The sequence below is a fragment of the Eumetopias jubatus genome, unplaced genomic scaffold, assembly GCF_037043125.1.
Source record: "Eumetopias jubatus isolate StellerSeaLion01/CBP00866 unplaced genomic scaffold, mEumJub1_p1.0 scaffold_2, whole genome shotgun sequence".
Lineage (NCBI taxonomy): Eukaryota > Metazoa > Chordata > Mammalia > Carnivora > Otariidae > Eumetopias > Eumetopias jubatus.
In genome coordinates, this window is record NW_028274808.1 from 41121946 (window position 1) to 41144934 (window position 22989).

Genomic DNA, 22989 nt, shown 5'->3' on the forward strand with positions numbered 1-22989 from the left:
ACGTGGTGGATCAGCTATCCTGGCTCATGACTATTTCTCCCATTCATTTATGAATTCACAAATACGGATAAGCACTGTCAGTGCTGGTCTCTGCAAATATATGACATTTCAAGTTAAAAGTATGTTAATGACATCAGATGATTTTCACATCCTGGCAGGTAGATTTTTAACATCCTTTTGGGATATACCTTATGTATGATTAATCTCACCTGGGTTAAGTGTACAATTCAATAATTTTTAGCAAATTTACAGAATTGTGCAGCCATCACCACAATCCAGTTTTGGAACACTTCTATCACCCCAAAGAGATCCTCCACAACCATTTTGTAGTCACTGCCCGTTTTTACCCCCAACCCCAGACACCACTCATCTCCTTTCTGTCTCTATAGTATTGCCTTTACTGGACTTTTCATATACATGGAATCATATAATGATATATGGCTGGCTTTTCTCACTTACCATAAAGTTTTGGGGGTTCACCATGTAGTAACATATATCTGCACTTCATGCCCTTATTGCTGAGTAGTATTCCACTGTATGGACGTGTGCCACATTGTTTTATTCATTCACTAGTCGATAGACATTTGGATTGTTTCCCCTTTTGGACTCATATGCTATGAACATTCACATACAAATCTTTTTGTACCTATATGTTTTTATTTCTCTTGGGTATATACCTAGGAGTAGAATTGCTGGGTGATATGATAAATTTATAGTTAACTTTTCAAGAAACTAAAGCTGCTTTCCAAGTGGGTGTTCCCTTTTTTACATTCCTTTTAAGTTCTATCAGTTTGTCCCTCAGTTGGATTTTAAAATTGAATTATGTGATTGGAAGAGATGAGTTAATTTTTTAATTAATTTTTGACTGAGCCTAGTATCAAAGTAGGGACTTAATATTTATTATCAAGTGATTTTAGTTTTTTTTTTCCCCTTCTGTATCCTTGAAGGATAATCACAGCCTTATACTATAATGATCATAGGTTCCTGGACCTCTTACTGCCATGGTGATTGCTGTTGAAAATGTTAATCTCAGTGAAGTTTTGTTAGGAATTAATTGTACCAGGAAAAATAAATAAAATGATTTTACTTGCCTTTTTAAGTGGGTAATGAGAAATGGGCAAGGTGTGATGCACTTAAGATAGAGAAATACCCTGATGTAAATTTATCTGTTTCTCATAGGAGTCCAGAGGAAATGCAAGGGTGGATAAACAAAATTAATTGTGTTGCAGCTGTATTTTCTGCACCACCATTTCCAGCTGCCATTGGATCTCAGAAAAAGTTTAGTCGTCCACTTCTGCCTGCAACTACAACAAAATTGTCTCAAGTAAGTCATTTTGATAGTGCTTTGACTTTGGGGAAAGAGCACTTTGTGAAATAATCTTATTAACATTTGACTGGAATGATACTCCACATTTTGGCAGCAAGGATGAGAACTTGCCTTTGGAAGGTCTATTGTATAAATGGGGCAAAATGCAGTGTACTGGGTTTTACAGTTCATATTGGAAGCTGACACAATTGAGTCATGGTTGGTAGGACAGATACTTTGAATACGTTTCAAAAATTTATAGTAGTTTACTACTCAGTCATATGGGACTAGATTACTTTGTTTTTATTTTTTTTAATTGAAGTATAGTCAACACAGAGTGTTACATTAGTTTCACTTGTACAGCATAGTGATTCAGCACATCTCTATGTTGTGCTGTGCTCCCCACAAGTGTAGTACCATCGGTCCCCATACACAGTGTTACAACACCATTGACTATATGCCCTATGCTGTACTTTTCATCCCCATGATTTACTCATTCCATATCTGGAAACCTATTCCCCCTGTTGTCTACTTCACCCATTTTGCCCATCCTCCACCCCTCCTCCCCTCTGGGAACTATTAGTCTGTTCTCTCTATTTATGGGTCTGTCTCTGCTTTTTCCTTATTTGTTTATTCATTTGTTTCATTCTTGAGATTCCACATATAAGTGGAATTTTATGGTATTTGTCTTTTTCTGTATGACTTATTTCACTTAGCATTATACCCTCTTAGGTCTGTCCATGTTGTTGCAAATGCTGGCTTAGGTTTTTCGTTCTGTTTGTACTAACAGCTCATATTTAAAATGACTGGCTAGTGTTAGACACCCTGGCTTGAACACAAGCTAGCTAGTTATTTATTTATTTATTTATTTATTTATTTATTTATTTATTTAATTGAACTTTTCCCGTATCTCAGGCTGTGTTTGATGCTGGGTATGTAAGAATATTCCCAGGGATCCACTATCCACAGTACAATAGGGCATAGACTTCCCTACCTCTTAGGGAGGAGTTAAGTGGACCACGTGGCTTTTCCTAGGTAATCAAGACAATGTACAGTAGAATGGTATTCCAAATGTAGTCACCTAAGCTGCTCTCCTCTTGTCAGATCGATCTCTCTAAAGGTCTTATTTTATGTCCCTTTCTTCCTTAAAACTCTGTTCTAAGGACACTGTAAACAGACCCGTTTTGCCAATTTTAATCCTGTCTGCACTGCCCCTATTGCCATTGACTAGTTAAGGATTTTGGAAGCTACTTTGATGTACATGTGAATTTCTTATTGGTGCAATAATAGAAATAGTTTCATCTGACTCTAGTTAACCAGGTGTTGATATTCACTGACTCCTCTACCTACCTGATATCATGGATTATCACTGTATTATGTGCCTGTTACACTTGAGAGACTATTTTAGGCTCTGGAGACAGAAAGACAAATGAAACCCAGACACTCTTTGGATACAAAACATGCAAGTAAGTATAATACAGTTTGGTTAGAGTACAGGAAGGGTGTGTCCAGAGTGCTGTGGGAGTACACAAAGGGGCGTTTAGCCTGGCTTGTAGGTGGAGGAGGAAGTATGGTATCTACTATGAAACCTAAAGGATGAGTAGCAGTTAGATGTGATGTGGGAAGAGAAAATGATGCAGCAGAGGATCACAAAGGCCCAGAAGAGAAAGCCCTGAGATGTGGAACCACCTAAAGTTATCAAATGTGACTTGAGCACAAATATTGAGAAAAAGCAAGATGCATTCCTCTGTAGAAGTAAGTAAGGCCAAATGATGAAAGGTCTTTTATGTATAGGATTTTGGATGCTTCACTGGTTCCCCAACATCCTTAGGATAACAGTTCAAGCAGGAAAGTAATGTGACCAAATTTGTGCTTTGAAAATTACTTATGTTACAACAGGAAGAAAGTATTAGAGGAGGAAAGTACTAGAAGCAGAAAGCCTAATTTTAAAGGCATGGGAGGGGCGCCTGGGTGGCTCAGTCAGTTAAACATCTGCCTTCGGCTCAGGTCATGGTCCCAGGGTCCTGGGATCGAGCCCCGCATTGGGCTCCCTGCTCAGCGGGGAGCCTGCTTCTCCCTCTCCCTCTGCCTGCCGCTCCCCCTGCTTATTCTCTCTCTCTCCCAAATAAATAAATAAATCTTTAAAATAAGTAAGATAAAAATAAAGGCAGGGGAAATAATGAGAGGAAAAATAACAAAGTTATTTGTAGAAGAGATGGATAGAATGGAAGTATTTGAGACATCTTGAAAGTGTGGAATGAGTGTTCCTAATGGCTCACTGAAGTGAAGGGATGAGGACTGTCGTCTAGGCTTTGGCAGCTGGGGATTGTGCTGTCTGACTTGGCTTTTGTGACCTCACCATCTGGTTTTCATCCTGTTGCTTCTTCCTAGGGTTCTTTCCTGGGTCCTTTTCCTCTTTCTACTTCCAAATATTGCGATGCTCAGTGCTCAGAAGGAGACCAAAATGGACATGAGAAACAATTTTTCTGTTGTTAAGGAAAAACAGGGAGAATGTTGTGCCAGAAAAGGGGAGAAAGAGGAGAGAGTATCAGGTAAAATTAGTACAAAATATATCTCCTTTGAAGTGGTAGGAGGTCATTGGGTCCCTTGGTGAGAGCAGTTTGCAGAGCGATGGCAAGAGAAGCCACATTAGTCTTCTTTGAGGAAGGATTGGAAAGTAGTAAGGAAGTGGAGGAAGGGAATACATACAAGTCTTGCCATGAGCTTATAAAAAATAGACTAGTGGTAAGAAGAGAGGAGACATGGTTTTAAAAAATGAAAGATTCTTTTGGTTTTGTTAATTTATAATTATTACTAACATGAATTGGATAATAGTAAGCATTGCTATTACTATGTAGTTCATAGACTACCAAACAAAACCTGTTAAGAATAGAAAGGACCGGGCTAGCTCACTTTACAAGGCAGAATGGCATTTAATTTTCAAGGATAACAAATATTCTAAGAGAACAGGTCATCTTATTGATGACTAGAAAGCATGTTAGCAGAATTCTCCATCTACCCATCTGAACTGTGACCTCTTAAAGCAAATGCATTCCCCCACTTTAATTTTGGGTACTTGAAATAAACAGTAAAACCACATTATATAAGGTATGAGAAGAGAAAACAATTGAACAACTAACTAGAGGCAACAAATACCTTCAGAAGTTGGGTTTTGTTCTGTTAATTTCACGAGGGATTTTCCAGTCCTTATTTTTCAGTAGATTGGTCTTTCTCACAAACATTCTTATAAAAGATCCAGGAGAAAGGTGAGTTGAAGTTTGAAAGGATAGAGCAACTTACAAGTTTTAACTTGTTCTTTCCTTACTATGGATCTACATTTCTATTTACTTTCGTGGGAAGCCTGCTTCTCCCTCTCCCACTCCCCCTGCTTGTGTTCCCTCTCTGTCAAATAAATAAAAATCTTTAAAAAAAAGAAAGAAATGTACTTCTGTTCTATTTATGTATGGGCTATATTTTAATAAGTCACTGGCACATGAAAATGAATGTGTTTCTCTATTTGTGTATTTTTTTTACCATGAGACCAGGCAAGCAAGCACTTTTTTCAAGGCAAAATCTCTTATTTTAAACAAACGTCTTACACTGGAACTAAAAATAGGATGCATAAGATTTTTAATATTTTTCCTCATTTTGAACATAAATCCACAAAGATACAAAAAAAAAAAACCTTGCTTATATAATGTGATCAAAATGATGGACTTAGGATTTTAAATAAGGCAGTAACCAAAAAGAAGCATACTCCTTTGTCACATAAGACAAGATGACCAAGTCCTTTCAGGAACTTAATTACCTTGTAAAAAAAAAATAAGATGGTTTCCTCCTCCACAAATAAATCACCAAGTGTTTGTGGGCCTCAGTTTTCCAACTGGAAAATGAGGAGATTGTTCTAGAATGTTTTTAAGGTTCTTTCACTAGCTCTGTATTTTTTGCCCAGGTCATTATGTTTGTTTACTTAGAAATGAAGAAGTTTTGCCTTTGAGATTAATACGACAGTTTAGAAATAAATACATAAAATGAAGGATGTGATAAAGAATAGCTTAGAAAGAGGAAGAGAAGAGTTAGTCCACACACAGCCTGTGCAGTATGTGGAGTACCCTCCACAGCAAATAGAGACTCCTGTGGGGATATCTTTGGAGGAGTCATAGTGTACCTTCAGTGAATCCTGGGATACATGTCTAGATGCACCCACAAGTTTTCCAGTACTTTGAAGACCAGTCCTCTTCATTTAGCGTTGGCATTGCCAACCTCAGCACAACTGCCATTTTAGCCTAGATAGTTCTTTGTTGTGAGGGTTGTCCTTTGAATTGTAGGATGTTTAGCACTATCCCCAGCCTCTACCCACCAGATACCAGTATCATCCCCCTAGTTGTGACAACCAAAAATGTCGCCAGACATTGCCAAATATCCTGTGGGGTCCCACCCCACTGCTACCTGCTGCTATTGAGAACCAGTGAATTAGCCCAGCCATCTTTCCTTTCTCCGTACACGCACAGCCTGGCTATGACTCCCCTAAATGCCAGAACCACTTGGATAATTTTAGTTTACAAAATGCATGTATAACAATGTGAGTACCCTACTGGAAAAAAACTTAATAGTGTTAGGAAAAAATTAAACATTCAATTAAAAGATTGTTTGGTGCTTTTAAAGACATACTGTTCATCATCACCCTGTCATTTGCAGGCTTTTCTTTAATTTATTCTTGTCTTCTATCCAAAACATATTAGCCTTCATTATTAAAATTGATTATTATCAGTGCAGTGTGGTTCTTTCTGAACAACTCTGCTGTGTAGGAGTCATCTTCAGTTGTTTTCATGGCAGTGCTGCCAAGGCACATTTTTCTTCTTCTTTTACGGGTAGAGAGACTAGTTTGAAAATTTAAGTTTTGTTTCTCCTTCTGGTACAGTGCTCTAAACTTAGGATTTCCTGGTTGGCCCTCTTCAGGATCTATTCAGGACCTCCCTTTCTACTCATCAAAGTAGTCATTTTCAGGCTTTATTGTGTACAAGAATGATCTGGGGACTTCTTGAAAATGCACATGTCTCAGCATCCCCACCCCAGGTTAATGAGGTCCAGGTCAGGGGCCCGGGAACATGAATGTTTTAAGACATACCAGGTGTCCAGCCCGCAAGCAGTGCAGATCATACTTAAAGGGACTGCACTATACTCCCTACAATCCCTACCCTTTCTTTCACTGCTTCTTTGGAGACGTGTGAAACTGAACTGGGCTCTTGGGCTAGTTCAGCAATAGAAATTGACAAGAGGCCAAATGGGAGTTTCAGGCAAGGCTTTATTGGGGCTTATGCTTGAGCACTGGTGAGCTCCTCAGGCTGACTTCCCCGAGGCAAGGTTAGGGAGAGCTTTTAAAAGCAAGTTGGGAGTAAGTCGGAGGGGGAGACGAACCATTAGAGACGATGAACTCTGAAAAACAAACTGAGGGTTCTAGAGGGGAGGGGGGTGGGGGGATGGGTTAGCCTGGAGATGGGTATTAAAGAGGGCACGTTCTGCATGGAGCACTGGGTGTTATGCACAAACAATGAATCATGGAACACTACACCAAAAACTAATGATGTAATGTATGGTGATTAACATAACAATAAAAAATTATTAAAAGCAAGTTGGGTGGAAAAAGCGTCCTGTGTAAGCATGTAGAGGCAGGGGTTTATTAGCACCTACGCATTTAAAATTCATGCTTCTTCATATATCACATGTCTAAATAACATGCGAAATCTCCACCGTGGGTGGGATTTTTAGTATTATTATGAGGGAAGAAGCCCGTGAAAGTTCAGCATTGGGGTCCATATTGGGGCAGACTGGTTTGGTCCAGTCTTCACCAGTCCTTGTAGTAAGTATCTTCCTTTCAGTAAGCATCCTTCCTCCGCATTCCTGCAAGATGTGCTACTCAAGAGGCACAGAGTTTTATCTTTTTTTTTCTCCTTATGGAGAAGGCAAGGAACACTGGATTTCAGTTAGGGTTAGGGGACCCAAGTCTAGTCCCTGCTCTTGTCTCACTTGCACCTCATGGAGTTACCATTTCCTGATATCTAATTCTGTTTTCTTCTTTGAATTTCCACCATTCTCCTGTAAAGATCTAAATCAATGATTATTTGAATCACTCACCAGTGATACTTTGATCATTAAATGTTAATTGTTGAAGGCCAGGCCTTGTGCTAAACACTAATTTGAAACAAAGGAAAACGCTCTGCTTGCTTCTCACCCCTCTTTTTATGCTGTGGTTTGACCACCAGGGCAGTAATGGCCAGGGGCCAGATGAGTGTGGCAGGGTGCCTTCATAATCTGGCCCCTATATACAGAGGGCAAGGAGAGGCTGAAGAAAGGAGACCACTTCAGATTGGTAGGTGGCAGTTTTAATAAGCAAGGGCACTTACTTAAGAGGTCTGTCTTGGGTGGCCACAAGATGAGTAGATCTTTGCACCCGCCTGCCAGAATCATAACGTTTATATAGAGGCTTTAATTGAGCCCAATCTTGTGTACCATTCAAATGGTCTCAAAAACACATTACTATTTCAAGGCTGCGTCCTTGGGGCAGCTTCTAGCATGGGAAAGGGAGGTAAAATGCACATTTCATGGACGGGGAGGAGGTGAGGAGCCTCCGGTTGCCCAGGTCCAGCTTGGCTTTCAGCCACTGGTTATGTCATCTCAGTGACCTCCTCTGACAGGCAGGCATTAGGAGCAGTGGGATTTCAGAGGAGGAAGTCATTCTTGTAATCGTGTCCCTCACTGGCCAAAACCACACCCTTCCCACTCGACTCCATCTTAGACTTTTTGTCACAAATCCTGTCACTTCTCCTTCTTAAATATCTTTCATATCCTACCCACATTCCTTAGTTCAGACTTTTGTCATTTTTAACCTATATCACTGGTCTCAACTTTTTTGATCATTCACCTTATTAATACTAAATATTTGAACAGATATCCTCCAACATATGTATACATTTTTATAAAATATGCTACATATCCAGTTATCAATACAAGATGGAAAAATGCTGACCATCATTACTCATTAGGAAAATATAAATCAAAAACAGGAGATGCCATTTTATACTCATTAGAGTGGCTATAATTAAAAAAATCTTTCAAGGAAAATAATATGTTGGTGAGGATGTGGAGAAATTACCACTTCGGTATGTTGCTGGTGAGAATATAGAATGATGCAGCTACTTTGGAAAATAATTTGGTGGTTCATCAAATGATTAAACATAGAGTTAACATGTGACCCAGCAATTCCACTTCTACTTAGATAGCAGGAAAATGAAAACATAAACCCACACAAAATCTTTTACACAAATGTTCATAGCAGTCAGGGGTGGAAATGGCCATCAGCTGATGGATAGATGAATGAAATGTGATATATACATACCATGGAATATCATTCAGTTGTAAAAAACAATGAAGTACTGGTACATCCTACAAAGTGGATGAACCTTGAAAACTAAGTTAAAGAAGGCAGTCATAAAAAGAAACGTGTGATTCCATTACAAAAGGATTTCTTTTAGGGAAACTAAAATGTCATAAAATTAAATTGTAGTGATGGTTGCACAACCCTGTGACTATACTAAAACTTATTGAATTACATACTTTAAATGGGTAAATTGGGGGCACCTGGGTGGCTCAGTTGTTAAGCGTCTGCCTTCGGCTCAGGTCATGATCCCAGGGTCCTGGGATCGAGTCCCGCATTGAGCTCCCTGCTCGGCAGGAAGCCTGCTTCTCCCTCTCTCACTCCCCCTGCCTGTGTTCCCTCTCTCACTGTGTCTCTCTCTGTCAAATAAATAAAATCTTTTTTAAAAAATAAATAAATAAATAAAATGAATAAAATGGGTAAATTGTATGGTTTGTGAATTATCCCAATGCTGATTTTTAAAATTCTTCCCAGTGGATCATCTTGCTTGGCTTGCACACAACCCACTTTGAAAAACTCTGACAGACTATTTGTATAACCACTTGAGATCTCTCTTCCTCCAGTCTTGCTTTTCTCTAATCCCTCCTTCACAGTTATGGCTAAAATATGACTCATGTACTATCACTTAAACATAATTGACTCCCTTTCACCAACATGATGCAGTCCACACTCCTTGGCATCGCCTTAAATGGTTGACTACACATTTCCAGAATAGATTTTGTATTCATTTCTTAGACATCTGCATTTAACATATATTGAGTACTCAGTAAACAATGAAATCATGTTGAAGTTATGCAGAAGCTCACTAAACCGTTTAAAGTCTTTAAATCTCGGGGCACCTGGGTGGCTCAGTCTTAAGCATCTGCCTTCGGCTCAGGTCATGATCCCAGGGTCCTGGGAGTGAGCCCCACATCGGGCTCCCTGCTCAGTGGGAAGCCAGCTTCTCCCTCTCCCACTCCCCGTTTGTGTTCCCTCTCTCGCTGTGTCTCTCTCTGTCAAATAAATAAATAAAATCTTTTTAAAAATATAAAAAATGTCTTTAAAAAACATAAAATGATAAAATCTTTCTGATGGTGCCTTCAATAATAGGTCAAACTGACTTAAAGCAGATGTTCTGTATTCTAAATTCCATATAGCTTGGATTTAGAAGGCTACAGTATTCAGCAATTTGACTTGTAAGTTTCCCAGAAGATTCTTAGAAATGTCATTACCTTGTAAATCATCTATCTACTTTAAAACAGTACAAGGAAACAGTCTGAGCCCCTTTTTACCTCCCCTCCCTTCTTTTTTAAATTATTTATTCAGCTACTGTTTGCTGAAGAACCTATATATCAGGTACTATATTAGGTATGTGGGCATTATAAAAATAGCTAAGATGATGGTCTTGGCTCTCAGCTAATGAGAACTTAAGGAATATGTTAATGTTATTCGGGTACTATACAAAAACTATGCCATATACTATCTTTTTTGCTCAGTACTGCACACTGGAGGATTTGAGAAAAAGGAAAAAAATAATTTCCCTTTTCTGCCTTTAAAGAGCTTGTAATCAGTAAAGGAGATAAAATTCACACATAAGTAGTATAGACTTTTAAGTGCTATAGTAATACAGAAGTGGAAGAGATTGTGAGATCTGGAATAACACTGGTTTTCAGTGAGTATCAAATTTTGTCAAAGATATAGAACAATGTGAATTTTTAAGCCTACTATGGAAATGTAAACTGGTAGAAACACTTTAAGAAAACAGGTTAATGTCATCTTAAAGATGTGCATATTCTAAAACCCCAAAATTCTACATCTTAGTGATTACACTGTAGAACAATTCTTGCCCATATTCACTAGGCAGCATGTTCAATGTAGTATCATTTATAATAGCCTAATGAAACCCCAAAACAACCTAAACATCCTTCAGTGAAATTCTAGTATGTCCTATACTTAAAAGGAAGAAACTAGAACATATGTGTGAGTAAATCGTAAAAACATGTTTAGTGAGAAAACAAGTCACAAAAGGAAACCTATAAAGTATAAAAACCTGTAGAACATACTCTCTATTTTTATGGATCCTTATATGTGTATAGGAGTAGCATAGAAAAAGAATTAGATTAGGATGCCTGGGTGGCTTAGTCGGTTGAGGGGCAGACTCTTGATTTCGGCTTAGGTCATGACCTCAGGGCTGTGAGATCAAGCGTGCTTAGTGGGGAGTCTGCTTGAGATTCTCTCCCTCTGCCCCTACCCCTGCACTCTGTCTCTCCAAAATAAACAAATAAGGGGGTGCCTGAGTGGCTCAGTCAGTTAAGCGTCTGCCTTTGGCTCAGATCATGATCCCAGGGTCCTGGGATCGAGCCCCATGTCAGGCTCTCTGCTCAATGGGAAACTTGTTTCTCCCTCTCCCTCTGCGCCTCTCCTCCCCCCACTCCCCACTTGTGCTCTTGATCCCAAGACCCCGGGATCATGACCTGAGCTCAGATTCATAATGTGGCATATTTCTATACATATCAATAGATGATAGATAGATAGATAGATAGATAGATAGATAGATAGATAGATAGATAGATGATAGATAGATAATATACTCTCACATCATAAATTAAAATTAGGATTTTTTTCACCTCTAAATTATTCTACTAGATTTGAATTACAAGCTTAAATTGACAGATTTATTACACAGTTGCTTTAGGGTTTAAATTCTTCATCATCTGGCAACTATGTATGCTGATCTTGGATTTAGATAGTAATTTTAATTTATAAAAATGCCATATGGAAAAAATTCAGCTGGGAATTGTGATGATGATGTGTTGTACATGTTAATTTTTTACCTTTAACTCTGCTTGTGATCATCTAGAATGACATGAATTTGGGAAGCAGAAGGGGAAAACTCATCTTGTTTGTTTGTTTTTTAATGCCATGCCTTTTATGAGGAGTACAAATTGATATGTCCTAAAATAAGAACTTAATAAAGGAGGGAAATCCCTTTTGTCCGCTATTTTAAAAAAATAAATAATGTTGTTATTATACAAGATATATTTATCACCTAGTTTAATCAGTTCCTCTTCATTTACTTTCATCCATTTATATCTTATTGTACATGTAAAATTTATATTCAACAAGAATTTGGATAATATATATATATATGAAAGTAGAATAGTAAAACAGCAGTCATACAATTAGAGGAATGCAAGAAAATTTCAGTCTCTTTGTTTCATTTTTAAAATGTTGCCATAGGGTTTGATATTGTCCTTCATTATTGTAAGGCAATAAAAATGGTACCCCTATAATGGAAGTTCTTTGACATGGGATCAACCATGTTGCATTGGTGCATGGTGCCTATAGTAAGGCTGTTCAGGCAAGAATTGCTCTATAGGTACGTTTAATTGAATCACTACTTTGGGTCAATAAGATTTAGGAGGTCAGAACCTCTACTATTTTGGAGGGGAAAAGCATAGGTTGCTTCATTTTTTAGAATATTATCTGATAGGGATGCCTAGGTGGCTCACTTGGTTAAGCGTCCCACTCCGTGCTCCACGGGGAGCCTGCTTCTCCCTCTGCCTGCCACTTGCCCTGCTTGTGCTCGCTCTCTTGCTCTCTCTCTCTCTGATAAATAAATAAATAAATAATAAATAAATAAAATCTTTTAAAAATGTATATCATCTGATAGCTTACAGAGAATTATTTCTTGGTGGCATTGCTTGTCTCAAAAAAGAAAAAAAAAACTAAGCAGAGAGGCTCTTCATTCATTGCAACAGACAGGGAAATTAGCAGCATTGCTGAGTGGACAGGAAATGGAAAAGCCAAATTTTGTGGGACTCTAAGGATAGGTACTTAACTGGTGCCATGCCTATTGAAGTATTTCTTAGGAAGCCTGGTCTCAACTCCATGACAGCCACACTTGATAAGGGGCTCTGAAAGTATTTGGTTTTGTAACAAGGGGCCTAGTTGTCGTTTTGCAAAGGTACATGTGAATACTAGCTTGAGAAAGTTGGTAAGATGTACAGCAGAGGCACATTGGACTGTTTTGATGAATTAAAGTCATTCATCATAAGGGATTTTAAAAAGTACTCTATGATTTTCTTATTGATTTATTTTCTGGATGCTCTAAATAGCTTAATAATTTCCTGCAGGAGGAACAGCTGAAATCTCATGAAAGCAAGCTGAAGCAGATTACCACTGAGCTCGCTGAGCACCGCTCTTATCCCCCAGACAAGAAAGTTAAAGCCAAGGAGATAGATGAATACAGACTGAAAGATCACTATCTGGAGTTTGAGGTATGTTGAACCTGAATGTAATAAATGCCTATACCTAAGTTATCTTACGATTTTTCCATGAGGCAACTTTTTTTCAGCTACCATAACTATAGGAAGTGTACCTTGACCCTGACTCTAACTTGGGAGCTCCAGGCATGGTCTAGATCATGGTGGCCTCCCATGTTCAGGATTCTATATAAGCATCAAACATAAAAAAAGTAACTGTCAGTTTATGTGCTTAAAAGCAAATAGCCTGCCTGGTTGGGATAATGTATGCCTGCTGTGAGAAAAAACAACAGTAGATGGACATGCCAGAATGGGCAGCTGCTTTCCATATGTCTCTGTCTCTTCCAGCAGAGTTTGAGTCAAAAATAATAAAATAAAAATTAAAAAATACAGTAGAGGGAATGAGCTACAGGGTCACATGACATGAAACAGCTTCTTCCTGCATATTCCTGCTGTTGGGCAACACTGATGCCTTTATCCTCTCCCCACCTGTATCCTTCAGAAGGAGATTGATAAATAGATCAATTGTGGCACATCCGTCTCTGCGCTGTGTATAGCAAGTGTGGTTATTAAAAAGAATAGGGAGGATCTATAATCTCTGGAAAGGTAAAAAATGCAAAAGCAAGTTGAAAGAAAGCAGTATATATAGCAAATGTTAGCTTTGGCTACATTTCTCCCCAGTTAGACAGTGTTGTTATAGGAAAAAACTTTAGGGTTCGAAGTCAATGGCCAAGAAAGAATTCTTGAGACATCTTTGGTACAAAAAGGTGGTTTTATTAAAGCTCGGGGACAGGACTGGTGGGCAGAAAGAGCTGCACCGGGGTCATGAGGAGTGGCCCGTTACATACTTTCAGGGTGGGAGCGGGTTAGGGATAAGAATCTAAGGAATGTTGGCAGCAAGGTTTCCTGGACCTTGAGGGGGCTAGCTGTTGTTGGGAAAAGGTCATTTATTACCGTCTAATAAAACCTTAGTCATGAGACCCTTCAGAAGTATATCAGTGGGCCATATGCTTGGGGGATGATTGCCAACACGTATCTTGGTGGGTAGAGATGTTTCCAAAGGAATTTTTATATGTTTAAGTAGACTTATAAGGAACCTGGGGGATTGTTGCCCTTAAAATATTAACACTGAGGCAGTTGAGTCCCTAGAGGAATGTCACTCTGCCTGTTTCAAGGACTTGTCAGTGGGCTGTAGGTAGTAAGGAAATTTAATAATTTTTCTTCTGCCTTTGTTTCCCACATCAAGTGGCATTCGTCTCTTCAGCAGTTGCCTTGATTTTCCCCTACAACTACCCCCACAATTTATCTTATGAATAAAGTCCTAATCCTTAATTTAAGAGGATTTGGGTTCTTTGTTTCTGCCACACTGGTCTTTCCACAACAGCCTCCATGTATGTTAGTCACATTTCTGCCCACTATCTCTGAGCACACTTTATGCCTTTATGCCGTTGTTCATCTACTTTCTTCTGCCCCAAGTGCTCTTCCCCTCATCTTCATTTCTGAAAGTCCTCTTCATCTTTCAAGATGCAGCTCAAATCCCTCCTGATGTAGTTTTGGAATGTTGTTGGGGTCCGGAGCCAATGGCCAAGAAAGAATTCTTGAGATGTCTTTGGTGCAAAAAAGGTGATTTTATTCAAGCATGGGGACAGGAGCAGTGGGCAGAGTTGTGAGGAATGGCTGATTATATACTTGGAAGTTAGGGGAGGTAAGGAGAAAGTGAGGTAGCCAAAAGGACTTTCATATGCTAAAGAAGACTCTCAGGATGCTGGAGGTCTGGCTATTGTTATGTTAAGGTGGTTCTTCCTTCTAGTAAGGTATTAACATTAAGATAGTTGGGAGTTTTCTGGAGGAATGTTATACTCTGCCTGCTTCAGGTATTGCTCAATGGGATGCAAGTTATAAAGAAATTTAATTTTATTTCCGGTCCCTTTTGCCTTTGTTTCCCACATCACTGTGGAGGGGAGGGTGATGTTAGGGCTCCATGAAATTGAGTCTGTGGGTTTCTGAAAGTTAGGCTATTGATAAGACTGCTTTTTCCTTGTAAATCACTAAGACGTTTATAAACTGATAGGGACACATACCCTGTAGGGCTGTGATTTCTATTAGTTAACCATTTGATTTTTTCCCTTCCCTTAGTTTTAGGGCAGCCTGGAGTGCCTGAGGAATGTCACACAGATCCCATCTTGGGGGAAGGCTGGTTGCTGGGTGTTTGCTTGTGCTTTGTCGTCTGCTTGCCTTCTGCTCCCTCCTCACCTCCTATGAAAAGCCTCCTCTAAATCTATTAGCTGGGTTTAATCTGTTACAGTCTTTGCCACAGTTGGCATTGTATTAAAGTTTCTCGGTATGTCTTTGTATCTCTAGTAGCTTCCATTACACCTCCCCTTGCTCAAGATGGTAAGGCCTTGGGGTACAGAGACCTCAAGTTCATGTCTAATCTTTTCTTCATGTTTGCATATTGAATTGGACAGGAGCTCATGGAAGCTTAAAAAAAGTATCTTCCAGAGTTACAAAATTTCCATTGTAAGATGTGGCATTTGATCCCTGCAGGTCCAGGGACTGGTTTTCTTCATGGTTCGAGCAAGCCCTTGCTCTGGGGAGATGAAGAAAAACCACGATTTTAGTAAAGGTTAAAGTTTATTAGCAAAAACTGTGGAAGCCTTGATGCGATTTGAAGTGGGCTTCGGGAGCAAACGGTCAAGAAAGAATTCTTGAGGCGTTTTCCGTGCCAAAAAGAAAAAAAGGTGGTTTTATTAAAACACAGGGACAGGACCCAGGGGCAGAAATAGCTGCACTGGGATTGTGACGAGTGATTGGTTAGGAGGGGTAGAGACAGAGGAAGTTTCCAAAAGGATTTTTGTATGTTAAAGAAGCCTTAAGGATCCCGGAGGCCTAGCTATTGTCAGGCTAAGGTTGTTTTTCCCTCTAGCAAAGCATTAAAATTAAGACAGTTGGGAGTTCCTTGGAGGAACTCATTCTCTGCCTATCTTAAGTCTTTTGTCAATGGGCTGCAAGTTATAAGGACGTTTAATTTTTTCTACATTTCTTGTGCCTTTTTCTCCACATCGGCCTCACCAGCAAAAGACTTGAAAAATATTTTTTAAAAAACAAACAAAAAACCTAAGCAGCTCATCTTTGTTTCCCTAGGCTTGTTCATTCTTGAGAAATGGGAGTATCTCAAAAAGCAATCATAATTCTTAACACTTCTAGAGTGGCTTTCAGCTATAGGCCCTTTTATTTTCACACATGCTAATTAAATTTCCCAACACCTCAGTCCCGTTTCCAGTACTCAACAACTTACTTTGAGCCCTAGACTTTGAAGGCTAAGAGCCTGTTCCCAGGAGATGGGGGTGGCTGCAAGACCATGGTAAGGTTGTCACTGCAAAAAGCACTCCTTATTTTTTAACCTACTGTGGTACCCCTTTTCCAAAAATGTAACCTAACAAGAACAGCATTTTCATTTAATGACATGGAACTTAGACCAAGCTTTGTGGAGATAAGTCTTGCTTTCATCACATTGTCACCTCAAGGAACCTGAAGACTATTCCACAGCCCCTGGCTCATTAAAATCCATACTCATATGCTAATATGTCAGGCATGACGGATTGTCTCTTAAGCTGCCTTAACCTGTGTCTACCAGGAATGTAGAACGGTATATGCTATCTAAACAGGTTTTTGTAAAAGTAATCCTTTTTAAAAAATGAATTATTATTTTTCATTAACTTGAAGTAGTATAACTTGTGGAGTCCACTTTGCTCTTCTTTCAGCCACCAGAATTTTTCATGTGTGTGTGTGTCTGCACACGCACACACACTTATGGAGATCTTTTGTGTAGCGTTAAGTACTCTGCTTTATGACCAGCATTCCCTGAGTAGACTGCTTCGTTCCCTAATTGAATCTAATCTCATTCCCTGAATAGGGAGTGTGAGAGTGATTGATCATTTTTTATATTTTCACTGCTTTGTCCTCACTTCCTGGGGCATGCAATACATATTTGTTGAATGAATGAATGGAATTTTGTTATCGTATATAAGAGATAACATCAAAGAAAGTAGTTCCCTGAGACAGCTTCGTAGGTCCCCTGAAAGCACATCTGATAGGCAGGTGTGAACAGACAGCACCTTCTATAGTTCAGTGTGAACCACAAATGGGCAGTGAGAGGAATGGGAGTTTCAATCCCATCTGCATCCTGTCACCAAGAAGAACCACAGTCAGAAAGGAGCTCTTTCACCTATTCCTGGAGAAAGGGCCTCCCTGTGGTTTCAGAACACAGAAAATTCTTATGATTTTTCACATCTTCATAAAGAAAAATGCGTTTATTTTGTTAGAATATTAAGCTTTTAGTAATTACACTGGGAGTTGTTCCTAAATTTATGCATTTCAGTTGTTTATATCCCAAGTTGCTTTCAATACAACAGTTCTTCATGGTGGGCTGAATTCACAACTCTTTCTGTGCCTGAGAAATATCCTCTAATCAACAACAGCCAAATTCTGGAAAGAGCCCACATTGTCCATTGACTAATGAATGGACAAAGAAGATGTGGTATATATGGTATGTATGGTGTGTGTGTGTGTGTATGGTATATATATATAGTGTATATATGAATATAGAGAGAGTATATATTTTATTTATACATATATATAAAATAGTGGAATAGTGGAATATTACTCAGCCATCAAAAAGAATGAAGTCTTGCCATTTGCAACAATGTGGTTGAAGCTAGAGTGTAGTATGCTAAGTGAAATTAGTCAGTCAGAGAAAGACAAATACCATATGATTTCACTCATATGTGGAATTAGACAAAACAGATGAACATGGGGGAAAAAAAGAGAAGCAAACCAGAAAACAGACTCTTAACTATAGAGAACAAACTAAGATTTGCTGGAGGGGAATGGGCAGGGGAGAGCTAAATGGGTGATGGGTATTAAGGAAGGCACTTGTGATAAGCACCAGGCATTATATCTAAGCAATGAATCACTAAATTCTACTCATGAAACTAATATTATACTATATGTTAACTAACTAGAATTTAAATGAAAACGTCAGAAAAAAACTGCCTGTTACTGCCTCCTAATTTTTCTAGAAGCCTTTGTCTTAGACTGCTACTAATAAATGCCAAAAAAAGAAAAGAAAGAAATATTCTCCAAACTCTGACTGACAGGAAGTCACTAGAAATTGTACTAAGTGAAGTAGGTTCAGGGTTTGTTTCATTGTTTTTGTTTTTTGTTTTAAAGTCTATAAAAAGTCTACAGTGAGCAAGGAGAGTGGAAGTTCCATTTATCTTACTAGCCTTAGCTTGTAAGAAATAGATTCTCATTTACTTAAAGCAACAAACTTCAATCAGAATTGGTTGTAATTGACTAAATCCATGCCTGTTTCTCTATTGACTGTTGGGGGGAAGGGCAGATGTTTTGTTTTTTATAGGATTGGTACCCCCAAACTATGGCTGTTAATTCTGTGGAAGAGTTCACTTGGAACCTAAACGTACTTTTGAAAGAGCTGTTAGACATCACAAGTCTCTTTTAAGAAACTCAGCATCATTTTCCAATTTTAAAAAATAAATATCAGAAATAGCCTCACTTCTTTATAAATTATTTCTACTTTATTCAGTTCCCATTTCCCTTAAAAATGTCTAAATTGATCTCCATGCTTCTGGTGCATTTGGAAATTTTTCAAGGTATAAGCAAGACGGATGATTTGTATCAAATATAAAAATTTACAAAACTCCAGCCAGTGAAAGCACAGTAGGCTGAGCTGTGGCAGAAAACTTCTGGGATGTTTAAGAAACAGCCCTGTTAAAAAGATTCCTTTGATAGCATGCTAGCCCCATAAATTTGGATTTGTTTCTTCAACTTTAAAGACAATAGCAAGTATAAAATGAAGATACTATTTACACCAAGATGTTTTTCATGTAACAATTAGAGTGTTTTCAGAGGAGGAGTTAAGATGGCAGAGGAATAGGGGACCCTATTTTTGTCTGGTCCCTGGAATTGCTAGACAGTTATCAAATCTTTCTGAACACCTGTGAAATCAACCTGAGATCTGAGAAAAGAATTGCTGCAATTCTTTATTGAGAAGAAAGAAATTCTATTCTATTGAATAGAAAAGCGACCACTCTTTGCAAGGTAGGAGGTGCAGACACATGAACCCAAGATGATAGAGATATCAGAAGATAAACCACAGGGGGTGGGAGCCTCGTTAACTGGGTACCGGAAAGTGTTATAAACAGTGGAGAGCAAAATCAGAACTAAAAGTTCTGCCTCAGATGTGCTGGGGGCAAAGTGGGGAGTAATCCCAGATGGGACAGTGTGGTCTCAGGATCCCCAAGGTCACAAAAAGAATTGGGGGGAGGGTGCCTGAGAGTGGCAGACTACCCAAGCGTCGGAGCAGGGAATCCAGCAAGTCCAGGTGCTGGCTTTCTGCTCACTATTGCCATAAACCACAAACAACTGTATGGTCTGGTGACTGCTCTGCAGACTGGGGCCCAGCAAGAGGAAGAATTGTGGGGAGAGCCCCTCCATCCCCTGGGAGGAGTGGCATGAGAGCAGGCAGCAGGAGTCCATAAAGTTTGGGGACTTGAAATGGAGTCCTATGCCTGAGATAAAAACCCTTGCTCATAGGCTGGGTGAACACAGAGTTAGGACAGAAACCAGGGACACAAGAGTGATTGACTGCTTTTCTGTGAGGGCTGCTGACAAGTAGGGGGTGCAGACTTTCAGCTCTAGGGCTAGAGATCAGGGTGCTGTCATTTTCATCCCCCACATCAGTACAGAAAGCCTTCAGGCAGCAAATCAGCCACATAGAGCAATCCAGAGTCTCTCACACTGAGCCCGGCCCCCTGGCAAGGGTGGTGCAACTCTGCCTGGGGAAAGACACCCTGAGAATCAGCCCAATAGGCCAATCCCTAGAAGACCAGCAGGAACATCTTGCTAATACCAAGTTTACTGATCATAGAGGACTATAAAACTTCAGTTCTTGGAAAAGCAGTATTTAACATTTGTGGTTTTTTTCTTATTATTCTTTAGTCTTTCAGTTTTATATATTTTTTTCCTTTTCAGCTATTTTATTATATCAATTCCTTTTTTAAGTCTTTTTTAATTTTCATTCTTACATTTACGTTTTATATGTACATTTTTCATTTTTGGCTTCCTTTCATTGTATTCAATTTTATTTTTGTATATCTGTGTTTTTCTTTCTTTCCTATTTTGAGATCTAGTTTCTTCTAGCAACAGACCAAAATACACCCAGGATCGAGTTTATCGTTCTGTTCAACTTCTTTCATTTTACTCTCTTTGTATGTTTGTTTGTTTCTGTTCCCTTCTGATTTGTTTAGTGTATATTTTTCTGGTGTCACTATTGCTATTTTTGTATTTTCTTTCTCTTTCATCTGTTCTTTTCTGGACAATAATGACAAGATGGAAAACTCACCCCAGAAGAGAGAATAAGAGACAGTACTCATTGCCAGGGATTTAACTGATAGGGATGTAAGTAAGATGTTGGAACAAGAATTCAAAACAAGGATTATAAAGGTACCAGCTGGGCTTGAAAAAAGCATAGAAGACAATAGATAATTCCTTACTGGAGAAATAAAAGAACTAAAATCTAATCAGGTTGAAATAAAAAATTCTCTTACTGAGCTGCAATAAAAAATGGAGGCTCTAACTGCTAGGATAAACAAGGAGAAGAGAGGGTCAGTGTTATAGAAGACAAAATGAAGGAGAATAAGGAAGCTGAGAAATAGACATAAACAACTACTAGATCACAAGGGAAGGATTCGAGAGATCAGTGATGCCATAAAACAAAACAATATTAGAATAATTGGGGCCCAGAAGAAGAGGAAAGAGAAGAGCAGAATGTTTATTTGAATAAATTATACCTGAGAACTTTCCTGATCTGGGAAAGGAAACAGGCATTCAGGTTCAGGAAGCACAGAGACACCACTCAAAGTCAATAAAAATAGGTCAAACCTCAATATATTATACTGAAGCTTGCAAATTTCAGAGATAAAGTCCTGAGAGCAGCTTGGGACAAGAGGTCCTTAACCTACAAGAGTAGAAACATAAGGCTGGCAGCAGACCTGTCCACAGAGAACTGACAGGCCAGAAAGGACTGGCATGATATATTCAAGGTGCTAAATGAGAAAAATATGCAGGCAAGAATACTTTAGAGATAAAGAGCTTTCAGGACAAACAGAAATTAAAAGAATTAGTGATCATTAAACTAGCCCTGTAAGAAATATTAAAGGAGATCCTTTGAATGAAGACAGAGCCCAAAAGTAACAAAGACCAGAAAAACAGAAACAATCTACAGAAAGTCATTTTACCCATAACAATGGCACTAAATTAATATTTCAGTAATTAGTCTGAATGTAAATGGACTAAATACTCCAAACAAAAGACACAGGGTATCAGATTTGATGAAAAAAGAGGACCCATCGATATGCTGTCTACAAGAGACTCATTTTAGATCCAAAGACACTTCCATATTGAAAGTGAGGGGATGGAGAACCATTTATCATGCTAATGGACATTAAAAGAAAGCTGGGATAGCAATCCCTATATCAGACAAATTAGATTTTAAACCAAAGACTGTAATAAGAGATGAAAAAGGACATTATATCATAAAAGGGTCTATCCAACAAGATGATCTAAGAGCTGTAAATATTTATGCCGCTAACTTGGGAGCAGCCAATTATATAAACCAATTAAAAACAAAATTAAAGAAACACATCAATAATAATACAGTAATATTAGGGGACTTCAACACCCCACTCACAGCAGTGGACAGATCATCTAAGCAGAAGCTCAACAAGAGCTTTGAATGACACACAGAACCAAATGGACTTCAAAGATCTATTCAGAGCATTTCCTCCTAAAGCAGCAGAATATACATTCTTCTTGAGTACACACAGAACATTCTCCACTGTAGATCACATACAGGGTCACAAATGAGGTCTCAACCTTTACCAAAAGATTGGGAATATTCCCTGCATATTTTCAGACCACAGTGCTTCAAAACTTGAACTCAATCACAAGAGAAAATTTGGAAGGAACACAAATACATGGAGGTTAAAAAGCATCTTACTGAAGAATGAAATTAAAGAAGAATTTTTAAAATTCATGGAAACACGACAATTCAAAACCTTTGGGATGTAACAAAGGTCATCCTAGGAGGGAAGTATATAGCAATAGAGGCCTTTCTCAAAAAACAAGAGAAGTCTCGGGGGGCGGAGCAAGATGGTGGAGGAGTAGGAGACCCGGATTTTGTGATTTCAGGAATTCAGCTGGATAGGGATCAAACCATTTTGAACACCTACAGACTCAACAGGAGATCAAAGAAAAGAATAGCAACAACTCTCTGAACAGAAAAGCGACCACTTTCTGGAAGGTAGGACGTGCAGAGAAGTGAATCCGAGGCGATATTCAGGAGGATAGACGGCGGGGGAGGGGGTCTCCGTCGGCCACTTCTGGCAAGTGATAGAGCTGCGGAGCACAAAATCGGAACTTTTAGAAGTTGGCTCTGCTGAGGGACGTTGCTCCAGTGGCTAAGCTGGGGGTGGAACCCTCGCGGAACAGTGTGGTCTCAGGACCCTCAGGGGTCACAGAAAGACCGGGAGTGCCTGAGGGCAGCAGAGCTCCCAGGTATCGGAGCGGGGAAGCCGGCTACAGAGACGGAGCCGAGGCGCGCGGGCTCTCAGCTCGGGGTTGCCATAAACTGTGATCCGCGGCACAGTCAGGCCACTGCTCCTCCAGCAGGGACCCAACAAGCGGCAGAGCCAGGGAGACTCCCCTTCCTCCCCCGGGAGGAGCGGCGCGGGAGCGCACCACAGGGATCTGCTGGGTTTGGAGATTCCACACAGGGTCATGTGCCAAAGATAGAAATGCTTGGTCACAGGCCGGGTGAGGACAGAGTACGGCCGGAGACCGGGGAGATGGGAGTGACTGACTGCTTTTCTCTGGGGGCGCACTGAGGAGCAGGGCCCCGAGTTCTCGGCTCCTCCGGGTCG

General features: G+C 39.4%; 1 protein-coding gene across 1 annotated transcript in view; it reads left to right on the forward strand.

The window, feature by feature from the left end:
* Nucleotides 1-22989, forward strand: part of PSD3 (pleckstrin and Sec7 domain containing 3) — a 492408-nt gene that overhangs the window by 442037 nt on the left and 27382 nt on the right. Inside the window, exons 14-15 of the mRNA XM_028124024.2 lie at nucleotides 1180-1324; nucleotides 12857-13000. Coding sequence (XP_027979825.1) covers nucleotides 1180-1324; nucleotides 12857-13000 — 289 coding nt within the window. The remainder of the gene's footprint in view (nucleotides 1-1179; nucleotides 1325-12856; nucleotides 13001-22989) is intronic.